Source organism: Ursus americanus, chromosome 31 (genome assembly GCF_024610735.1).
Source record: "Ursus americanus isolate L20-20 chromosome 31, mUrsAme1.1.p, whole genome shotgun sequence".
NCBI lineage: Eukaryota > Metazoa > Chordata > Mammalia > Carnivora > Ursidae > Ursus > Ursus americanus.
The window spans coordinates 7452763-7473486 of NC_142157.1; the positions used below are offsets into that span (position 1 = coordinate 7452763).

General features: G+C 39.7%; 1 protein-coding gene across 1 annotated transcript in view; it reads right to left on the bottom strand.

Moving 5' to 3' along the window:
• CCDC7 (coiled-coil domain containing 7) overlaps window positions 1-20724 on the bottom strand; it is a 337092-nt gene that overhangs the window by 132530 nt on the left and 183838 nt on the right. The window contains exons 19-20 of the mRNA XM_087857885.1: window positions 5413-5520; window positions 1276-1386 (exon numbers count right to left, since the gene is read on the bottom strand). Coding sequence (XP_087714011.1) covers window positions 1276-1386; window positions 5413-5520 — 219 coding nt within the window. The remainder of the gene's footprint in view (window positions 1-1275; window positions 1387-5412; window positions 5521-20724) is intronic.

The following is a 20724-nucleotide window of genomic DNA, read 5'->3' on the forward strand; positions in this document are numbered from 1 at the left end:
AATTCCATTTCTGATAATTTGGCTATATCCATATCCATTAGTTCTGTGGCAGAGGCCACAGACTCATTGTCTTTTCTTTGCTGGGGGGGGATTTCTCCTTCTCGTTATTCTGATGAGGAGAGGTTATGGGGTTGCCCAGAGCCCAAATTATTGACCAGGTCCCAGGCAGTGTGCACTTGTTTTATAGGGACCTTAGGGATGTGGGCTTCTTGATTTTTCAGTCTGCCTTCTGGGGGAGGGGCCTGCCACCCAGATACTCAGGAAACCCTGTTTGGGTAGAGTCTCTGTGTCCCCTGCGAGGGGGGATGGGGATGGGCACACTGTGTGCCAGTATTTCCAGGCTTTTGTTCTCTGGCAGCTTTCCCTGGTGGTTTGCTGTGCCTCTTCTGAGAGTCAGAGCCACTGTAGCTGAATCCCAGCCTCTGTCTCAGAACAGAGGGATCGCAGTCTGCTCTCCACTGGGATCTTCTGGCCACTTTAACTCTGTTTCTGTTGGTGCTGCTAAATCCTGCAGCATCCCGGGATGTGCGCCCCACAGCCAGCGTCCCAGCCGTCACTTCCAGGACTGGCACGTCTCTGTCCTTTGTGCTTCTAACACCACCAGCTGCCAGCCGCCCCCGCATGCTCTGGAGCTCTGTTTCAGTGTGGTTCGTGGGCGCTCCGAAGCTCCGGCCCTCAGACTGGTCACGCGCATTCCCCAGCTCATGGTCTCAGTCTGCTCTCTCGCGGTGCTGCTCCATGAGTCCTGCCCGCTCTCCAGTGCAGGTGGCTACTGCTTCCTGGCATCCGAACGCAGCGGCTCCCTACCCCTTCCGTTTATCTTCCAATATCTGTGCACAGATTCAAGGCTCCCCGCTTCATACCTCAATACTCAGCACTGGAGATGTTCATTTGTAGAGATCCAGATGTATCTTCCTGTGTCTCAGGCTGATTCCGTGGGTGTTCAGGATGGTCTGGTACCTATCCAGCTCGACTCAGGGGACCAGCTGAAAAAGAGGACCCCTACTCCTCCACCATCTTAACTCTTCCTGTGCTCCTTGCCTGCACCATGAGAAAAATGTCCTTGTGCCACTGCCCTTCCACCTGGGCCCTGCCCCATGACCCAGCATGCTCTGATTTCATATTTTAAGTCAAAGATTAAATTTTCTATATTGCTATTATATGCTCAAATACATATTCATGAAGTAAAGAAAAAAGGTCTGATGAGATTAATTCTTAAAATTTTAAGTTTTTAAATTTTTAAAATCCAAAATTATTTATAATTATATCACTTACTCCTGTGTTTTTCTTCTCTGGAAGTTAATTGTTTCTGCACTTGCATTTGAAGTTTTGCCACTGAATCTTGTTGCTTAAGCATAAGGTTTTGGTCTGGTACATCATCATGAGCTACATAAAGAGATTCATTTAGTCTCTTAATAGAAAAAATAGATCTACTGTGAAATCTCTAGATTTAAAGTTTATAACAAATACATAGCAAAATTTTCTCTCATTTTAATAATGTTATAAGCTAATTACCATAATACCAGATGTGACATGAAAATTGTGAGAATATTTTTAGTGGGTGTGTGTTGAAGCTGTATCACTAACATCTCTATTATGATGTTTCAAATATAATGTTATACTGTATGTAGTCTCTAGTTTTCTTGGGTTATTTATGTTTTAAATTAATATATATTCATATAACTAAAAGAAAATTCATATGTAAAAGAAGATTCAAGGTTATTCATTACAGAACAATTGCAAATTGCAAATATTCACAATCACAAAGTTTTAAGCAGAGGAGATTGGTGAAAAAAACTAAGGTATACACTATACACTATATTGTGTATAAATTTTGTTCAATAATGTGCTACAAACAAAATTACATACAGCTGTAATATGAATGAAACAGATCTCAATAAACTGACTCAATTGTCTTTTTCTTTAGCCTTTGACTCATCTACCAAGATGCCCAATGAGTCAAATGAGAGACACAACAGATAGGCTCTGAGAAAACTAGAGAAGCAGTTTTGTGGCTACTAATGGATCAAAAAAAAAGTTTGAGACACTCCATACTGAGTTACACAGTGACTACTGTTAGCTCTAGCATGCCCCTAAAACCAATGGACAACCTATGATTCAGTGAGCTACTGAGACTCACACTTTAATGAAAAAGAAGATAGAATCCCAAGGATTGCTTTGCCCAGCAAGTCAAAGAGATCTTGGGACTTGGGTACTTTGCCTTCATGAAGAAGGAGGTAAATGTTGTTAAACTTAGTGAGGGAGAGGGGCACACTGTAGGGTTTCTTACAGTAGAACTCCTTATTCAGAGGGCCTTGACAGTGCCCATATTGCCCAAGGAGATAGAGGAAAAGGGGGATGAAAGACATGAACATCTGAGACTATTCTCTTTCCTTAGGGTAATATTTTGGCTTTGGGTATTATTTTGACCTACCCATTATGAGTTCCCTGACACTGGAAAACATATTTGAATCATCTCTTATAGAGTCTCTAATGACTCTGTGAGGCCCCCTGATGGTCTCTAGGGTCACAGATGGATGAGAACAGTGATTTGATAAGATTTTTAACCAGACTCAGATTTCTAGATTCCGCCAGGCCACCTTCACTGGTTACCTAACTCAATTAAACTTCCTTATAAGGTAATGTCAATTGGTTCATGGCACAATTCAGATCCTAACTGACAAATTTTCAAGCATGGAAAAAATGGCTTCCAAGAAGATATTATTGTTGAGGCAGTGAACAGAGAGACCTAAAAATGGTAATTGGGCACCTACACCTGAACTATTTGGTGAGGGGTTTTCCTGAAGAAATCCCTAGGACTAGCTGCTCAACAACAGGGTCTCAAGGAAAACATTAATGAACTCTTCACCAAAGATCTCCTGGCCATGTAGTAGGCCATGAGTCCCAACACACATCCCCACTAAAGTCCAAATTATGATGATCCTTGACTAATACAAGTGCTCTCCCCTTTGCTCCTCCAAGTGACATTGAGAAAAATCAAAGAACTAACTACAAATTTTACTCAGACCTCTCAGCTTTCAAAAATAAACAAAATTAGGGAGGTGGTAGGCCAAGACTCTTATGTCACCAGGGTAATCTGAGGATGTATGCCAAGGTCAGAATTCAAAAGAGGGGTGGAATTGCATTTCTAGGGGCATTAGGATACTGGTGCATAGGTGACCATGATCTCCATAACTTCGGAAGCCTGGTAGTGGGGGAAAGAGATAGTACTCTCTGATTTCTCATCTGAGGTTATCACCAAAGTCACCCTTGGTCAAACACTACTATAAATGTATCAGGCCACCAAAAAAATTCCATTTTTATAGCCCCCCCCTACTAAATGTATAATGCTATAAAAGGAATTTCTATGTGTACCCCCATTCACATTCAGCCCCAGGCCCTGATAGGAATTACTATCTTTAGGGCCATTTACATGGGGCATGTAGAAGACTGCAAACAACCAAACTAAACATCACCTAGCACCTGTGTCTCCCAAAACAAATTCCTGGGAAAGAAAATAAATAACTACTCTCATTGCTGAACCTAATGAAGCAAAAATTCTCCATGAGACTCTTTCCCATTTTAATAACTAAGTTGACCTTTCACATGGACCTGGGTGTATAGTGACTCAATTAATTTTGATTCAATACTATAGCACAGCTCTGTGCACTAGGGGTACCTGAAACTGTAACTGTCATACAGTCTTTTCCAAACTGAAGGAACTTGATATGCAATGACTGACATCTCCAATGCCCTCTACTGTATCCCACTTCATGCAAATGATCACAGTTAATTTAACCTTATGTGAAATAAGTTGCAATATACTATTAGTATTCTTCATATAACTACCAAAATGTTTCAATATCTGTCACCTTATGCTAAGTGAAATAAGTCAAGCAGAGAAAGACAATTATCATATTGTTTCACTCATTTGTGAAACATAAGGAATAGCAGGGAGATAGGTAGGAGAAGGAAGGAAAGAATGAAGGAGGGGTAAACAGCAAGTAATGAATCATGGAACATTACATCAAAAACTAGGGATGTACTGTATGGTGACTAACATAACATAATAAAAAATTATTATAAAAAAAAAAAGAAGGGGAAATGAACCATGAGAGACTATGGACTCTGGGAAACAAACTAAGGGTTTTAGAGGGGAAGGGGTGGGGGGATGGGCTAGCCCAGTGATGGGTATTTTTTTTTAAAGATTTAATTTATTTATTTGACAGAGAGAGAGACAGCCAGCGAGAGAGGAAACACAAGCAGGGAGAGTGGGAGAGGAAGAAGCAGGCTTCCCAGCGGAGCAGGGAGCCTGATGCAGGGCTCTATCCCAGGACCTTGGGATCATGCCCTGAGCCGAAGGCAGACACTTAATGACTGACCCACCCAGGCGCCCCAAGCCCAGTGATGGGTATTAAGGAGGGCACGTATTGCATGGAGCACTGGGTGTTATACTCAAACAATGAATCATGGAACACTACATCAAAAACTAATGATATACTGTATGGTGACTAACATAATAAAAAATTTTTTTAAAAAGTAGAAAAAATATCTGTCATCAATGTATAGTTCATGACTTTTAAATGTCCTACTCCCAGAGAGAGGATTAGTCTTTAGTTAAGTGGGCCCAGACAAGGACACCATCCAAAAAGGACTAGATGCCCTTTTGACACACTAGTGGCTCTTGGATGGTCTATTTGTACAAAAAAGGGTACATTTACCTCATATCCTAGTGAAATCCTGGACATGATTTCAAAAGAGCATGACTTCTCATTCCAGAGGAGAAGACTACCAAATATTGGCCCACTCATCAACCCCAATAAATAAAGGCCCAGAAATTAGTGGGACTCTGACTATTTGCACTCTCATTTTCCCTGTGTGGGGTCCTTGATGATACAATCTATAAGATTACCAAAAATGTCGCTTACTTTTAGTAAGGATACAACTAAGAGGATGACCTAAAGACCCCCCAATAGGCCTCTTAGGCAGCCCTTCCCCTATACTCTTTTGATCCCTATTTCAGGTTTGAATTACAGATCTCAGAAACATCTGTATACCAATTGGAGTCTATGGCAGAAGGCCACTGCTACAGGTCAAAGGCATCCATTGGGCTTTTGAACCTGTAATTACCTGGAGTTGGCTGAAAGGCACACTACTTTGGAGAAACAATTATTCACCTGTTTGGGGCCCTGGGAAATTCTGACTGCTTGTCTTGTGGTCATAAAATGATATTAAGACCAGAAATTCCAACCAAAGGATAGCAATGGTTTTGCTTTTTTTTCTAGCTATCTTGGGGTATTCATATTTTAGTCAAAGTGTAAATTTTCTATAAATATATGTTCAAATACATATTCATGAACAAAAATAAAATGATCTAATTTAAGATAAAGTTATTTGTAATTTTATACTTACTACTAAGTCTTTCCTTTTTGTGAGTTTGTTTCTTCACTTGAATTTCTGATATTGACATTGAGTCCTGATGTTCAAGCATATGATTTTCATCTGTTATTTCATCCTGAACTACATAGAGAAGCATTTAGTCAACTAAATAAAAAAGACATGTATTGTGAAATCCCTAGGTTTTAAATTTATAGCAAGTATACATCAGCATCTTCTCTCATTTTTATAAAGTTATAAGTAAATTACCATAATGCTAGATCAGATATAAAAACTGAGAGAAGAGTTTTAATGGGTGTGTGTAGAAGGCATTTTATCATATCATTAATATTCCTAGGCTTTAAGTGTGTTTTATATTAGTCTCTAGTTTTCTTAGTTTTATAATGTTTTCAGTTAATATCTATTCATAGACTGAACAATGAAAACACATATACAAAGATTATTTATTCTAGCATATTTGTAATTGCAAAATACTCAAAACCACCTAAATGTACAAGTGTAGGAAATTGATAGACTAAAGCAGATAAACTATGATAATATAAACTATGGATATAATGTGGTACTAACAGCTGTACACACGAGTATAGAAGGAATGCTATAGATCCCTACAAACTGACTTGATGGTATTTCTAGGAAATGATGTTTACTGGAAAAGAACCTGAAACAGAAAATACCTAGTAGGAGAAGAAAGGGAAGAAGAAGGGGGGGGTAAAGAGAAGGGGGGAATGAACCATGAGAGATTACGGACTCTGGGAAACAAACTGAGGGCTTCAGAGGGGAGGGGGGTGGGGGAATGGGATAGGCTGGTGATGGGTATTAAGGAGGGCACATATTGCATGGTGCACTGGGTGTTATATGCAAATAATGAATCATGGAACACTACATCAAAAACTGGGGATGTACTGTGTGGTGACTAACATAATATAATAAAAATATTATTAAAATAAAATAGTATGCTATCTTTTAAGTAAGAAAGAAAGGGAAATGGAGGGGGATGAAGAGAGATACATTCTACTTACCTTTACAAAATGAAACACAGGAAATATAAACCAGAAAACGAGATATTTGGTCACTAAAAAGTCACTGTAGACACTGATAGCTGAGTTGTATTCAGTGACTATTGTTAGTTCTAAGCATGTCTCAGGCACTAATGGATAGGCTATGACACAGCAAGTTTTTGAGACTCATATTTAATGAGTTGCTTTAAACTTGTTGCTTTACCAGAAAGTTGAAGAGACAATAGACTTGGGTAGTGGGCCTCCAACCATAAAGCAAGTAATCTTGTTAACTTAGCTCAGGACAGTGGCAACTTGTTGGGTGTGTCACAACAGATACACTGTTTCTGAAGTCCCTAAAAGCACCCACTTTGCCCAAGGAAGACAGGGGGACAGGGTGAAGAAAAGACACACAAATACCTGAGACACTCTCCTTCTACTGGCTGCCATTTGGTTTCTGAAAAGTTTGGCCCATCCAAGATGTGTTCCCTGCCACTGAAAATAGTATCTAGTTACTCAACAATGGAGTCTCCAGGAGGAAATGGATGGATTTTCCACTAAGAATCTTCTGGCCAGCGGGTAGTGTGCCATGAGGGGCCAACACACAGCCCCATAAGAATCAAAATGATGGGGACAACTGGGTGGCTCATTCAGTTAAGCATCTGACTTTTGATCTCAGCTCAGGTCTTGATCTCAGGGTCATGAGTTCATGCTGGGTGTGGAGCGCACTTAAGAAAAAAAAGAATCAAACCAGTGATCTTAACACGAGTCAGAGAACTCTGCCTACATTTACCCAGAGCTCTTGGCTTTCAAAAATAAGTAAGACTGGGAGCAGGCCAAGATCTCTCTATTTCCACTGGCATGTGAAGATGTATGCCTTTGAGTTCAAAGAGGTGATGAGGAGAAATTACATAACTTGGGCCTTTTGGATTCTAGTTGATGAATAACTGTGATTGCCACAATTCTGACCCAGGATAATAGGAAGCAATTAATGCTATCTGGCCCTGTCTGAGACCTGACTATGGATGTCTCTTTGGGGCACCATAAGCCTCCATTTTTATAACTTCCGCTACTAAATATATTACTAAAATAGATATATTTTCTATGTGAACTCCAACTGGGATCAGCCCCACGCCCTAATGAGCATTGCTGCATATAGGGTCATTTTAGTGAGGCATGTGGAAGACTATAAACCTACTAGACTACCAATATCTAGAGATTGCCTCCAAAACCAACTATGTAAGGGAGAAAAAAAAATTATCCTCAGTGCTGAGTTTAACTAAGCCAAAGATCTCCATGAGACTATTTCATCATTCGATAACTAAGTCAACCTGTGCATATAGCCTTGGGTGCTTATAGACTCAATTAATTATAGGCAGCTTAAATAATGAAACAGCCTAGGACACTGATGTTACCTAACATTGTGACTGCCATAGAAGCTATTGTCCAAGCTAAGGGAAATAGGCATTGAAGTAATTCACATTCCAAATGCTGTTTTTATCATCCACAACCATACAGATGATCAGAATCAGTATCCCTTTAATGTGATGGGTTTCAATACACCTTGAATGTCATTCCACAAGGCTATGAACAAGAAAAAGTCCCACTCCTATATGGAGCACTATCATTCCACTATATTGATGACATCCTTCTGGTTGGCCTAGTCAAAGGCACTACCCAACAAGGACTAGATGCTGTGTTGACCCACTTTCAGCAACACAACTGGGTCATTAATATGGACATAGTACAAGGACCTATACCCAAGTGAAATCCCTGGACTGGAGTAATATGTCTCATTTTAGGAGACAACTTCCAAATGCATGTCCCTCTCAGTCCCAACAAATACAAAAGAGGGCTGAAAATTTGTGGGACTATCCTGACTGGCACTCTCATATTCCCTTCCATGGGATCCTGAAGGCAACCATCTATTGAGTTACCAAAAAGGCCTCTACATTTGAGTGGATTTCAACCAACAAAATGCTCTGGAAGTCAAAACAGACCTCCTAGGCCCCTCCGATTGCATTTGAGTTATAGGTCTCAGCAACTTCTTTTTACCAGTTGGAGTCTTTTGGAAGAGGGCAACTGCACAGGACAGTGGATTAATTAGGCTTCTGGACGCCTAACTACCTGGAGCTGACTGAAAGTTACAGACCCTTTGAAAGAATTATTGGCCTGTTTTTGACTTTGGTAGATACTTAGGGCATGACCCATGGCTGTGAAATAGTATTATAGCCAGAAATACTAACCTTAAATTATGATTACTTTAGCTTTTGTTCTATAGTTATTTTAAGACATTTATACTTTAGGTCAAAGTGTTAATTTTCTATAAAATACAGATTTATGATTCAAAGAAAAAATCTTTGGAAGCAATTAATTAAAAATAATTTAAGATTATAATTATTATCCTTACTAGTATATCTTTTCTCTCTAGAAATTCTTTGTTTCTTTACTTGTATTTGGGTTTCTGATATTGATTCAAGATTCTTAAGCATTAGATTTTCATCTGGTGTTTTATCATGAGCTACATAAGAGATATATTGTGTACACTAAATGAAAAAAAATGGTTCTATTATGAAATCTCTATAATTTAAATTTATAAAAAACATACAGCAAGATTCTCATTGTTATGAAGTTATAACTAATTACCATAATTCCAGGTCTGACAAGATTACTGTGAAAATAGTTTTATTTTATTTTTTAATAATAATTTTTTATTATGTTATGTTAGTCACCATACAATACATCCTTAGTTTTTGATGTAGTGTTCCATGATTCATTATTTGCATATAACACCCAGTGCTCCATGCAATACGTGCCCTTCTTAATACCCATCACTGGCCTATCCCAATCCCCCATCCCCCTCCCCTCTGAAGCCCTCAGTTTGTTTCTCAGAGTCCATAGTCTCTCATACTTCATTCCCCCTTCTGTTTACCCCCCTTCATTCTTCCCTTCCCCCTTCCTTTTTCCACCGATCTTCCTGCTATTTCTTATGTTCCATAAGTGAGTGAAACCATATGATAATAGTCTTTCTCTGCTTGACTTATTTCACTTAGCATAATCTCCAGTCCTGTCCATGTTGCTGCAAATGTTGGGTAATCGTTCTTTCTGATGGTTGAATAATATTCCATTGTATATATGGACCACATTTTCTTAATCCATTCATCTGTTGAAGAGCATCTCTGCTCCTTCCACAATTTAGCTATTGTGGACAATGATGCTATGAACATTGGGGTGCATATGGCCCTTCTCTTCACTACATCTGTATCTTTGGGGTAAATACCCAGTAGTGCAATTGCTGTGTCATAGGGTAGCTCTATTTTTAACTTTTTGAGGGACCTCCACACTGTTTTCCAAAGTGGCTCTACCAACTTGCATTCCCACCAACAGTGTAAGAGGGTTCCCCTTTCTCCACATCTTCTCCAACATTTGTTGTTTCTTGCCTTGTCAATTTTTGCCATTCTAATTGGTGTAAGGTGGTATCTCAACTGTCTCTCTTTGCAGATGACATGATACTGTATATGGAAAACCCAAAAGACCCCACCCGCAAATTACTAGAATTTATAGAGCAATTAGTAATGTGGCGGGATACAAAATCAATGCTCAGAAATCAGTTATATTTCTATACACAAACAATGAGATTTAAGAAAGAGAAATTAGGGAATCGATTCCATTTACAATAGAACCAAAAATCATACAATATCTCAGAATTAACTTAACCATAGAGGTAAAGGATCTAATTTTAGAAACTACAGATCACTCTTGGAAGACATTGAAGAAGACACAAAAAGATGGAAAAATATTCCATGCTCATGGATCGGAAGAATTAACGTACTTAAAATGTCTATGCTACCCAAAGCAATCTACACTTTCAATGCCATCCCAATCAAAATACCAATGACATTTTTCAAAGAACTGGAACAAACAGCCCTTAAATTTGTGTGGAACCAGAAAATGCCCCAAATTGCCAAGGAATTGTTGAAAAGGAAAAACAAAGCTGGGGGCATCACGTTGCCAGATTTCAAGCTGTACTACAAAGCTGTGATCACAAAGACAGCATGGTACTGGCACAAAAACAGACACACAGACCAATGGAACAGAATAGAGAACCCAGAAATGGACCCTCGGCTCTATGGGCAACTGATCTTTGACAAAACAGGGAAAAACATCCAGTGGAAAAAAGACAGTCTCTTCAATAAATGGTGCTGGGAGAATTGGACAGCTATATGCAACAGAATGAAACTTGACCACTCTCTCACACCATACACAAAGATAAATTCCAAATGGATGAAAGACCTTGATGTGAGACAGGAATCCATCAAAATCCTAGAGGAGAACATAGGCTGTAACCTCTTTGACATTGGCCACAGCAACTTTTTTCATGACACATCTCCAAAAGCTCTAAGAGAAACAAAAGAAAAAATGAACTTGTGGGACTTCATCAAGATAAAAAGCTTCTGCACAGCCAAGGAAACAGTCAAAAAAACTAAGAGGCAGCCCACAGAATGGGAGAATATATTTGCAAATGACACTACAGACAAAAGACTGGTATCCAAGATCTACAAAAAACTTATCAAGCTCAATAACCAAGAAACAAATAATCAAATAAAAAAAGGGCAGAAGATATGAACAGACACTTTTCCAATGAAGACAAACAAATGGCTAACAGACACATGAAGAAATGTTCAAAATCATTAGCCATCAGGGAAATTCAATTCAAAACCACATTGAGATACCACCTTATGCCAGTTAGAATGACAAAAATTGATGAGAAGAGTTTTAACAGATGTGTGTTGAACGTTTCTCATTACGTCATTGACATTTCTAGACATCATAGGTAATTTACATTGGTCTGTTTCTCTTGGGCTATTTATACTTTATGGATCATATAGACTTCAGAGACCAATGAATGCATATGTATAATTTATTAATTACAGCATTATTTGTAATTGTACATTAATGTTGAAATATAGGAGATTGGAAGAATAATCTAAGACATATACTATAAACTATGTAAATTATGATAAATAATATGGTATAAACAGCTGTATAGAAATGTAAAAGGAATGAAAAAAGATATCTATTGGCTGACTTAGAGGGATTTCCAGAAGACAATATTAAGTGACAAAAAGGGGGGGTCACATGGTACCTTTTAGGTAAGGAAGAAGGGGAAATAAGAAATAAGAAAAAGAGATACTTACCTTTACAAAATGAAACACAAGTGAGATATTAAAAAACAGTGTAGTTGGTTACCCACAAGATGAAAGGGAGAAAACGGGACAAAATGGTTCTCTTCTAAGTATATCTCTTTATATATTTTTTTACTTTTGGAAGCAGGTTCCAGTTCTGCATACTTAAAAAATAAAATTAAATCACAAAAGAGGAACTACAACTGAAGGCAAACTTAAAGAAATGAACTTGCTAAATAATAAAAAAGCATTAATGCAAATAATGCATCAATATAATATTTGACATGGATCCTCATTCATAAGCAAGAGTGTGAAGGAGATACTGTAAACACGTGACAAATACTTTTAGTAGTCTTATTTTTCTTTGTTTCTTTTTTTAAAAAGATTCTATTTATTTATTTATTTATCTATCTATTTATTTATTTATTTATTTGAGAGAGAGAGAGAGCATGAGCTGGGGAAAGGGCAGGAGGAGAGTGACAAACAGGTTCCCTGCTGAGCAGGGGGCTCCACAAGGGGCTCAATCCCAAGACCCTGAGATTATGACCTGAGTTGAAGTCAGATGCTTAACCAACTGAGCCACCCAGGCACCCCATTGTTCATTATGCTTATTTTTCCATGTGCTAAGCAATTCCAAAGCAAATTTATAAGCATAACAAGATGGAGCAAATGAGTAAATGTGATATATTATTTACAGTCAAGATTTACACAGTGAAAGAAAGGACATACACATGCAATGGAGGAAAGCAAGAAAAGGCCCTGAGGGGATAGACTAGAATTGAAGGTTTCCAAGATTTATCATGAATTATAAATACGTCTATGTTTATTTACATACACATGTGTACATATGTAGGCATGAGTGTGTGAATATATATGTGTAAGTATAAGTATATGTGAATACACCTATGGAATCTGACTCCAGGCCAGATCTTATGTGTGATGTATCAGACACAAACACAGATGATTATAAAGGAATTATCTGGCAATTAGCATGGGGGAAAAAAGCTTCTCAATCCACAAATGACTTGATACACAACCAATCATCGTCTCAACTTTCTCTTCCCTCAAGCTCTTGCCCATAGTGCATTCTTACCCCAGTTGCTTACAGTTGGAGGCTTCCTTATGGTGGCAGGGAGGAGGCGCTTGACTTAAGTATTGTATTGTTTAGGCACTGCCTCTGCCTAGACCACCTCACTGGGAGGCACTTGAAATTTTTCTGTTTTTCACTTTTCTATTCCTAGCCCTGCCACCACTACTTCCCAAGAACATAGGATCCATAAAGCATCAAGAGACTTTTCTTTGGGGATCCTTCAGCTGTGAGATGATCCTCCCCTATATCTCATACCAGTTTGCACTGATACATCTAACCCTCATCCACTGCTAATCCAGAGGGGAAATGGAACATTGGTGTAGATGGGGCCCTTTCCCATTTAGACTCTTGTTTGTAATATTGTACTAAGTGAATAAAGGCTTGTTACTTTCATTTTAGCTGTTATTTTAATTGACCGACTCAAAAACTGGCATCTCTCTATCTGACAAATTGGAACAGCAAGCAGGGTCAATGAAGTTCAATGCCTTTATGAAAGCACACTTTGGAATATCCTAGTGAATCTGTGGGACATTCTGGGGTAGGGTAGTGCAGTGCTACGGGATCATTAGCAAGAGTCTGAAAGCTGCCTGAGACACTTTGGCAGTCAGACCAATATGTTTTGGACAGTGCTAACAAATCATGCAGGGTGCTCTAGGAAAGCGTGATTTTGTTGTTTACATAAGCTTTTTCAGTTCTGAGGGGGAACGAAGTTTCTTCTCTCTAGACCTCAATTCATTGGCCAAGTCACCTGCAAGAGCCATGGGATCACTTCGGCCAATAACAAAAAAGAACTTAGAAACCTGGGTTGTTTGCCTCAGTGGGAAAGGGAATAATCTTGTTAAACTTAGTGAAGTAAAAGAGCACATTGTTGGGCTTCTACTACAGAGCACCTTCTTCAGCAAGCCTTGACAGTAGCCATACTGACTGAAAAGGTGACAATAAATGAAGGATGAAAAGTGAAAATATCTGAGACTAGGTACTGTTTTGGCTCTGACAGGATGGCCCACCTGTGAGGAGTTCCTTGCCACTGAAAACAATGTTTGGATCACCATTATAGAAGGGAGAGTGTCCCATTAAGTCACACTAGTGGTCCTGCAGTCTACACTGATGGAATGAGGACAGTACATAATAACATTTTTTTAAAAGATTTTATTTATTTATTTGAGAGAGAAAGTGTGTGCATGAGTGGGGGGAGAGGCAGAGAGAAAATGAGAAGCAGACTCCCCACTGAGCAAGGAGCCTGATGTGGGGCTCAATCCCAGGATCCCAGGATCATTAACTGAGCCAGAGGCAGACACTTAACTGACTGAGCCACCCAGGCATCCCAGCACATGATAACATTTTTAAACAGACTCAGATTTCTCAATTAATTATGCCACCCTAACTGGATATCAAGCTGTATTAAACTTCTTCATAAGGTCAGGTCATTGGGCACTATACAATCTGAATATTAACTGATAAATTGTTAGACAAAAAAATAGCAGCTACTGCCAAGGTAGCAATGATTGACTGAAAGTGAAAGCAATGTAAAAATGGTAATCAGTCACCAACTCCTGAACAATTTGGGCCAAGGCCTTCTCAAAGAGATCTATGAGTGGATAACCAATAGTGAGGTGCCAAATAAGTAGATTGATGGGTTCTGTACCAAGGCATTAATGGCCTGATAGTGAGCCATGGGATGTCCAAAGGCGGCTGAACTAGGTTCCACAAGCTTATGGCCCCTATGACTAATAGAAGTTCTACTGCCCAGCTCTTTCCACTGAATCATGACATGAATCCTAGAGCCTACCAAACTTTATCAAGAACTCTTTGTTTTCAGAAATGAATAAGACTATGCATTAAACCAGGTACTTGTCCATTTTTCCTCAGTGGAAACATAAAGACCTATGCAATGGTCAGAATTTAATGGGGAGGTGTGTTTCTTGGGCTTGTGGATACTGGTGCTATGTGACTGTGATCTGCACAACTTCTGATACCAAGATGAAGGGGAAACATGTAACATTCACTATATAAGGGAAAGGGATCTAGGCAAGGATCTCATTGGGTCTGAGGCCATTTCCATGTGACCCCTACCCAGATCCAACTATGGATATTTCCCTTAGGATCACTGCAAACCTCCATTGTTATGATCCTATTAGCATACATATTATTATATTATTAGTATAGATGAATTGTCAATGTGAACTTCCACTTTGTACTAATTCCTCAGCCCTGATGGAAATTTCTGCAGTTAACTACATTTTAGTTGATATATGGAAGACTGTGAACCTATTCAATTACCAGTGTCTAGTGTCTTTTTCTCCCAAAACACCTGCATGGGGAAGAAAAGTTTATAGCGTCCCTAATTACTGAGCTGAATGAATTGAAACTTCTCCATGAAACTATTTAACTATTCAATGACTCAGTCAATCTGTGCTCACAACTTTGGGTACATGGAGATTTAACTGATCTATGCAGCTTAATGTTGTAGTATAGCCCTTACACCTATGGTATTTGACATTGTGACAGTGCTATAGTCTATGTTCAAACTTGAGGGATCTTGGGATGCTGCAATTGATATTATGAATGCCCCTTTCAGCATCCCTTTATTGTGGATATACTGATCAGTATATCCTGTTGTGGACTGGGTTGCCATACACCACAACTGTACTTCCACAATGCTGCTAAAATTCTCTGAATATCTGTCATCAATGCAAAAGTGATGACATGAAAAATTTCCACTAACAGAGAAAGCAATAGACCTCCACTATAGTGATGCCATCAACCAACATGGGCACAACTAAGCAAACACTAGTTGTCCTCAGACCCACACATGGCAACTTAGTGGGGTCAGTATTACAGGCAAGGTACAGTTACCTGGTACCCTAATAAAATTCCTCAACATTCTTTGTAAAGGGTATAACATCTCATTCCAGAAAAGAGTGCCCAGCCTTGGCCTACTCTGCTTCAACAAATGAAAGCCCAGCAATTGATGGGACAATTTAGTTATTTACACTCTTACATTCCCCATGTAGGGCCTGTGATGGCACCTATCTGTGGGTAAGTAGAAAGGCCACTTACTTTCAGTGGGGCCATGACCAAGAGGATGCCCCAAAGGCTCTCCAACAGGCCAACATGTTGCCCTTCTCCTGGGCCCCTCTAATCTGTATTGGCTCTTTGAGTTACAAAACTTAGCAACATCTCTATTCACTGAAAGAAGGTATGGCAGAAGGCCACTGATACAGGTCAGAAGCACTCCTTTGGGCTTTCAAACCCATATCTCCAGGAGTCAGATGAAAGGTACACATTCTTTCAGAGATGTTTTGTGGCCAGTTACAGGGCCTTGGTGGATACTGAGTGGTTGCCCTATAACTATGAAAAAACCATGGGACAAGAAATACCAACCAAAGACTGAATTCTTCTGCATTTGTTCTCTAGTTATCTTTAGGTACTGATACTGTAGGTCAAGGTATGATTTCTATAAAATATATGTTCAAATATATATTCGTGAACCAAAGAAAAATGATCACCCAATGAGTTTCATTTAAGGTTATCTATTACTCCCTGCCTTAGAGGAAGCAAGATGGTAGAAGAGTAGGGGGACCTCATTTCATCTGGTCCCTTGAATTTAGCTAGATAACTATTCAAATCATTTGGAACACCCATGAATTCAATCTGGGGTGTAAGAAAAGAATGTCTGGAACTCTACAAGTAGGAACGCCACCACTTTTTGCAAGGTGGGATGTGTGGAGAAGTGAATCTGAGGGAATATTTTGGAAAATAAGTGGCTGGGGGAGGGAGCCTCAGTAAGCTGGCCACCAGAAAGTGATATAGCCCCAGAGAGCAAAATCAGAACCCTTAGAAATCTGCTCCAGGGAGAGACATGCCAGCCTGAAAGGTGCTCAGGTGGTGAAGAGGGCAGAATTCTAGGTGGGACAGTGTGGTCTCAGGATCCCTGGAATCACAGAAGAACGGGGGTGCCTGAGCCAGTAGAGTTCCCAAGCACTGAAGCTGGCACAGTGAACCAGAGGGAGCTCTCAGCTTGGTTCACCATAAACCACAAGCCACGGCCCAACTGGGAGGGCACTGTCCTTGTGGGGACCTGCAAAGGACAGGAAAGCAGAGACCTTTCACCTTCCCTTGGGAGGGGTGGAGTGGGATCACACACAACAGTGAGACAGCTGTCAGTGCGAGAGCTCTGGAAAAAAACGGGAATGTGGCAACCCTCCATCATCCCCCCAGGAAAAGACTCAAAATACACAAGGTAAAATTACACCTAAAAGAGCTAGAGAAAGAAGAGCAAATAAAGCCTAAGCCAAACAGGAGAAGAAATATAATAAAGATCACAGCAGAAATCAATGAAATAGAAACTGAAAGAATCGTAGAACAGATCAATGAAACTAGAAGCTGGTTCTTTGAAAGAATTTATAAGAACAATAAAGCCCTAGCCAGACTTATCAAAAAGAAGAGAGAAAGAACCCAAATTAATAAAATAATGAATGAAAGAGGAGAGATCACGACCAAAACCAAGGAGATACAATCAATTTTAAGAACATATTATGAACAACTTTGTGCCAACAAATTAGGCAATTTGGAACAAATGGATGCATTCCTGAAAACATATAAACTACCAAAACTGAGGCAGGAAGAAATAGAAGATCTCAACATACCCATAACTAGCAAGGAAATTGAAGCAGTAATCAACCTCCAACCCCCCCCCCCCGCCAAAAAAAAAAGAGTCCAGGGCCAGAGGGCTTCCCAGGGAAATTCTGTCAAACACTTAAAGAATTAATACCTATTCTTCTGAAGCTGTTTCAAAAAATTGAAATGGAAGGAGAACTTCCAAACTCTTTCTATGAGGCCAGATTACCTTGATCCCAAAACCAGACAATATCCCTGATAAATGTGGATGCCAAAATTCTCACCAAGGTACTGGTCAACAAGATCCAACAGTACATTAAAAGGCTTATTTATCATGACCAAGTGGGATTTATTTCTGGGCTGCAAGTGTGGATCAACATTTGCAAATCAATTAACATAATACATCACATTAATAAAAAGAAAGGACAAGAACCACATGATCCTCTCAGTTGATGCAGAAAAAGCATTTGACAAAATTAAGCATTCTTTATTGGATGCTGTAATTCTCCACAGTATAGAGATAGAGGGAACATACCCCAATACCATAAAAGCCATCAACAAAAAGCCCACAGCAAATATCATTCTCCATGGGGAAAAACTGAGAGCTTTTCCCCTAAGGTTAGGAACATGACAGGGATGCCCATTCTCACTGCTATTGTTCAACATAGTACTAGAAGTTCTAGCTTCAGCAATCAGACAACAAAAAGAAATAAAAGGCATTCATATCAGTAAGGAAGAGTCAAACTCTCACTTTTCACATATGACATGATACTTTGTGTAGAAAACCTAAAAGACTCCATGCCAAAATTGCTTGAACTCATACAGCAATTCAGCAACGTGGCAAGATATAAAAATCAATGCACAGAAAGTAGTTGCATTTCTATATTCTAATGAGATAGAAGAAAGAGAAATTAAGGAATCGATCCCATTTACAATTGCAACAAAAACCATAAGAAATTTAGGAATAAACCTAACCAAAGAGGTAAAGGATCTCTACTCTGAAAACTACAGAACATTTATGAAAGAAGTTGAGGAAGACACAAAGAGATGGAAAAATGTTCCATGCTCATGGATTGGAAGAAATATAGTTAAAATGTCTATGCTACCCAGAGCAATCTACACAATCAATGCACTCCCTATCAAAATACCATCAACTGGAGGAGGCAAGATAGCAGAGGAGTAGGGAACCCCGTTTCAAATGGTGCACTGAATTTAACTGGATATCTATCAAACCATTTTGAACCCACGAGATCAGCCTGATATGTAAGAATATATATCTGGATCTCTACAAGTAGAAAAGTAACTGCTTTTTGCAAGGTAGGATGTGCAGAGTCATGAATCTATGGGGAGACATCAGAAGATAAACAGAAAGGGGAGGGAGTCTCCATTAGCTGGTTCCTAGAAAGTGATATAACAGCAGAGTGAAAAATTGAAACCCTTAGAAATCTGCTCTAGTAAGCGACATCCCTCTCTGAAGGGAGCCCTGGAAATGAAAAGGCAGAATTTTAGGTAGCACATTGCGGTCTCAGGTTACTTGGAACTACAGAGCAAAAGGGCTTTCCTGAAATGGTAGAGGGCCCATGCATTGGAGTCGGGAAGCAGGTCATGGTCAGCAAGGCCAGGAAGGAACTCTCTCAGCTCAGATCACCATAAACTGTGGGCCCAGCTGGTGGATAACTACTCTTTCCTTGAACAGCCTGAAAAAATCTGGAACATGCACCCATGACTAGGCAAAACCTCGCACAGTGGTAGTTGCCAGGAAAGGGCTTATAGAGGTACCCAGGCCTGATTCTGGAGCTTCAGGTATGCACAGAAGCTGCAGCTCCTTGCGGTTTTAGAATCACAAAGGGCAGAGGCACTCCCAGGCCCCTGCCAATACCTCTGAGAGAGTTGCTGTAGGCACACAATGTGGGAGGCTGAGGTTTTCAATGGCACATGCAGAAGTGGAGACGGTTTGTTGTGGAGGGTTTATTAAAGAAGGCAGACTGAGATTTTTCTAGTCTGGGCCAGAGATTTGGCTGTGGCCATTCTTGCTCTCATCCTCCAAAGAGGCATGGAAAGCCCCAGGGGAAAAAAGCCACACAGAAGACGGGTTTCCCAGTCAAAAAAAATATGAGGCAGCCCACGGAATGGGAGAAGATATTTGCAAATGACACTACAGATAAAAGACTGGTATCCAAGATCTACAAAAAACTTCTCAAACTCAATACATGAGAAACAAATAATCAAATCAAAAAATGGGAAGAAGGTATGAACAGACACTTTTCCAATGAAGACATACAAATAGCTAACAGACACATGAAAAAATGTTCAAATCATTAGCCATCAGGGAAATTAAAGTCAAAACCACATTGAGATACCACCTTACAGCAGTTAGAATGGCAAAAATTGACAAGGCAGGAAACAACAAATGTTGGAGAGGATGTGGAGAAAGGGGATCCCTCTTACATTGTTGGTGGGAATGCAAGTTGGTACAGCCACTCTGGAAAACAGTGTGGAGGTCCCTTAAAAAGTTAAAAATAGAGCTACCCTATGATCCAGCCATTGCACTACTGGGTATTTACCCCAAAGATACAGACGTAGTGAAGAGAAGGGCCATATGCACCCCAATGTTCATAGCAGCATTGTCCACAATAGCTAAATCGTGGAAGGAGCCAAGATGCCCTTCAACAGATGACTGGATTAAGAAGATGTGGTCCATATATACAATGGAATATTACTCAGCCATCAAAAAGAACAATTTCTTAACATTTGCTGCAACATGGATGGCACTGGAGGAGATAATGCTAAGCGAAATAAGTCAAGCAGAGAAAGACAATTATCATATGGTTTCACTCATTTATGGAACATAAGAAGTAGGAAGATCGGTAGGAGAAGGAAGGGAAGAAGAAAGGGGGGGTAAACAGAAGGGGGAATGAACCATGAGAGACTATGGACTCTGGGAAACAAACTGAGGGCTTCAGAAGGGAGGGGGTTGGGGGACTGGGATAGGGTTGCGATGGGTATTAAGGAGGACACATATTGCATTGTGCACTGGGTGTTATACACAAGTAATGAATCATGGAACTTTACATCAAAACTAGGGATATACTGTATGGTGACTAACATAATATAATAAAAAAATATTTTTTTAAAAAAAGAAGACAGGTTTCCACTGAGCCCATTCCCCTGACAGGGGGTGGGGCAACTCTGCCCAGGCAGGATTACCTGAGAAGCAGCCCAGCAGGCCTCTCCCTCAGAAAACACGCTGGAAGAACAGGTGGATGACAATCCTATGGATCCTATACAACTGTAAAATCCCAACACCAAGGGGAAACTATATATTGTGCTCCAGGTGTGGCCTCATGACTTCTTTATTTTTCAGATATAATTCTCCTTTTCTTTTGTATTTCCTTTTCTCATGCTTTTTTTCCTGTTGTATTTTGCTTTTACCTTT